This window comes from Branchiostoma belcheri, unplaced genomic scaffold (assembly GCF_001625305.1).
Source record: "Branchiostoma belcheri isolate BF01 breed outbred unplaced genomic scaffold, Haploidv18h27 scaffold293, whole genome shotgun sequence".
In the NCBI taxonomy this organism is placed as follows: domain Eukaryota; kingdom Metazoa; phylum Chordata; class Leptocardii; order Amphioxiformes; family Branchiostomatidae; genus Branchiostoma; species Branchiostoma belcheri.
In genome coordinates, this window is record NW_017803902.1 from 98,082 (window position 1) to 98,792 (window position 711).

Sequence of the window (711 nt, forward strand, 5' to 3'; positions counted from 1 at the left end):
ATGGGATAAGATAGATTCAACTTAGTACATTAAAAGAATTGCTGAACAAATAATTTGAAAATCCATTTATTTTGCATCCTTGGGTGGCTTTAACTTGAATTGGTTCCATCTCTATGCCTTTTGTTTGTGTGAAGAATTACTCGACGAAAATCAAGCACAATCTCAAAGACGCCATGAAAATAAAAATATTTAAAAAAATAAATTGATAGAAAAGAATAAATGGACATTACCTGTCCTCCTTCTTAACGTGCTTGACGACGAAGGGTCCCCCGGAGTCCCCTCGGCAGGCGTCCCGGGGTCCTCCCCGGTCCCGGCTCCGGTGTCCCGCACAGAACATCCTGTCCGTGTACGACAGCGCCTGTCCGGATTTACTGTTGTCCCTGATTTCGCGCAGGCACTCGCCATCGCTGCGCACGGGCATGATGATCTAAGAAAAAAACAGCGAAAAAGGACACATATACCTAAAAAGGTTTTATTGCGTTGATGTAGCCTGGTGCCCAGTATATCGTCATTGGAACGAGTTCTCTTCGGGGCTGCAGAAGCTCTTTCCCGCCCGAGTAACCAAAATTCCCCGGTAGGTTTTGCACCATGGGGCACCTGGCGTGCAAAACTCCCACAGGCGTAACACGCCTACCGGTATACCGGGCGGTCTGGATGGGGAAAACTATTAGAGCCCCGAAGACAGCCTGCCCCAACCACGATAGACTGGAT

General features: G+C 47.8%; 1 protein-coding gene and 1 pseudogene across 1 annotated transcript in view; one reads left to right on the forward strand and one right to left on the reverse strand.

Moving 5' to 3' along the window:
* LOC109473204 (vitamin K-dependent protein C-like) overlaps positions 1 to 421 on the reverse strand; it is a 7,155-nt gene extending 6,734 nt beyond the window's left edge. The window contains exon 1 of the mRNA XM_019773081.1: positions 231 to 421. Coding sequence (XP_019628640.1) covers positions 231 to 421 — 191 coding nt within the window. The remainder of the gene's footprint in view (positions 1 to 230) is intronic.
* Positions 422 to 588: 167 nt separating this feature from the next.
* Positions 589 to 711, forward strand: part of LOC109473205 — a 4,598-nt pseudogene continuing 4,475 nt past the window's right edge.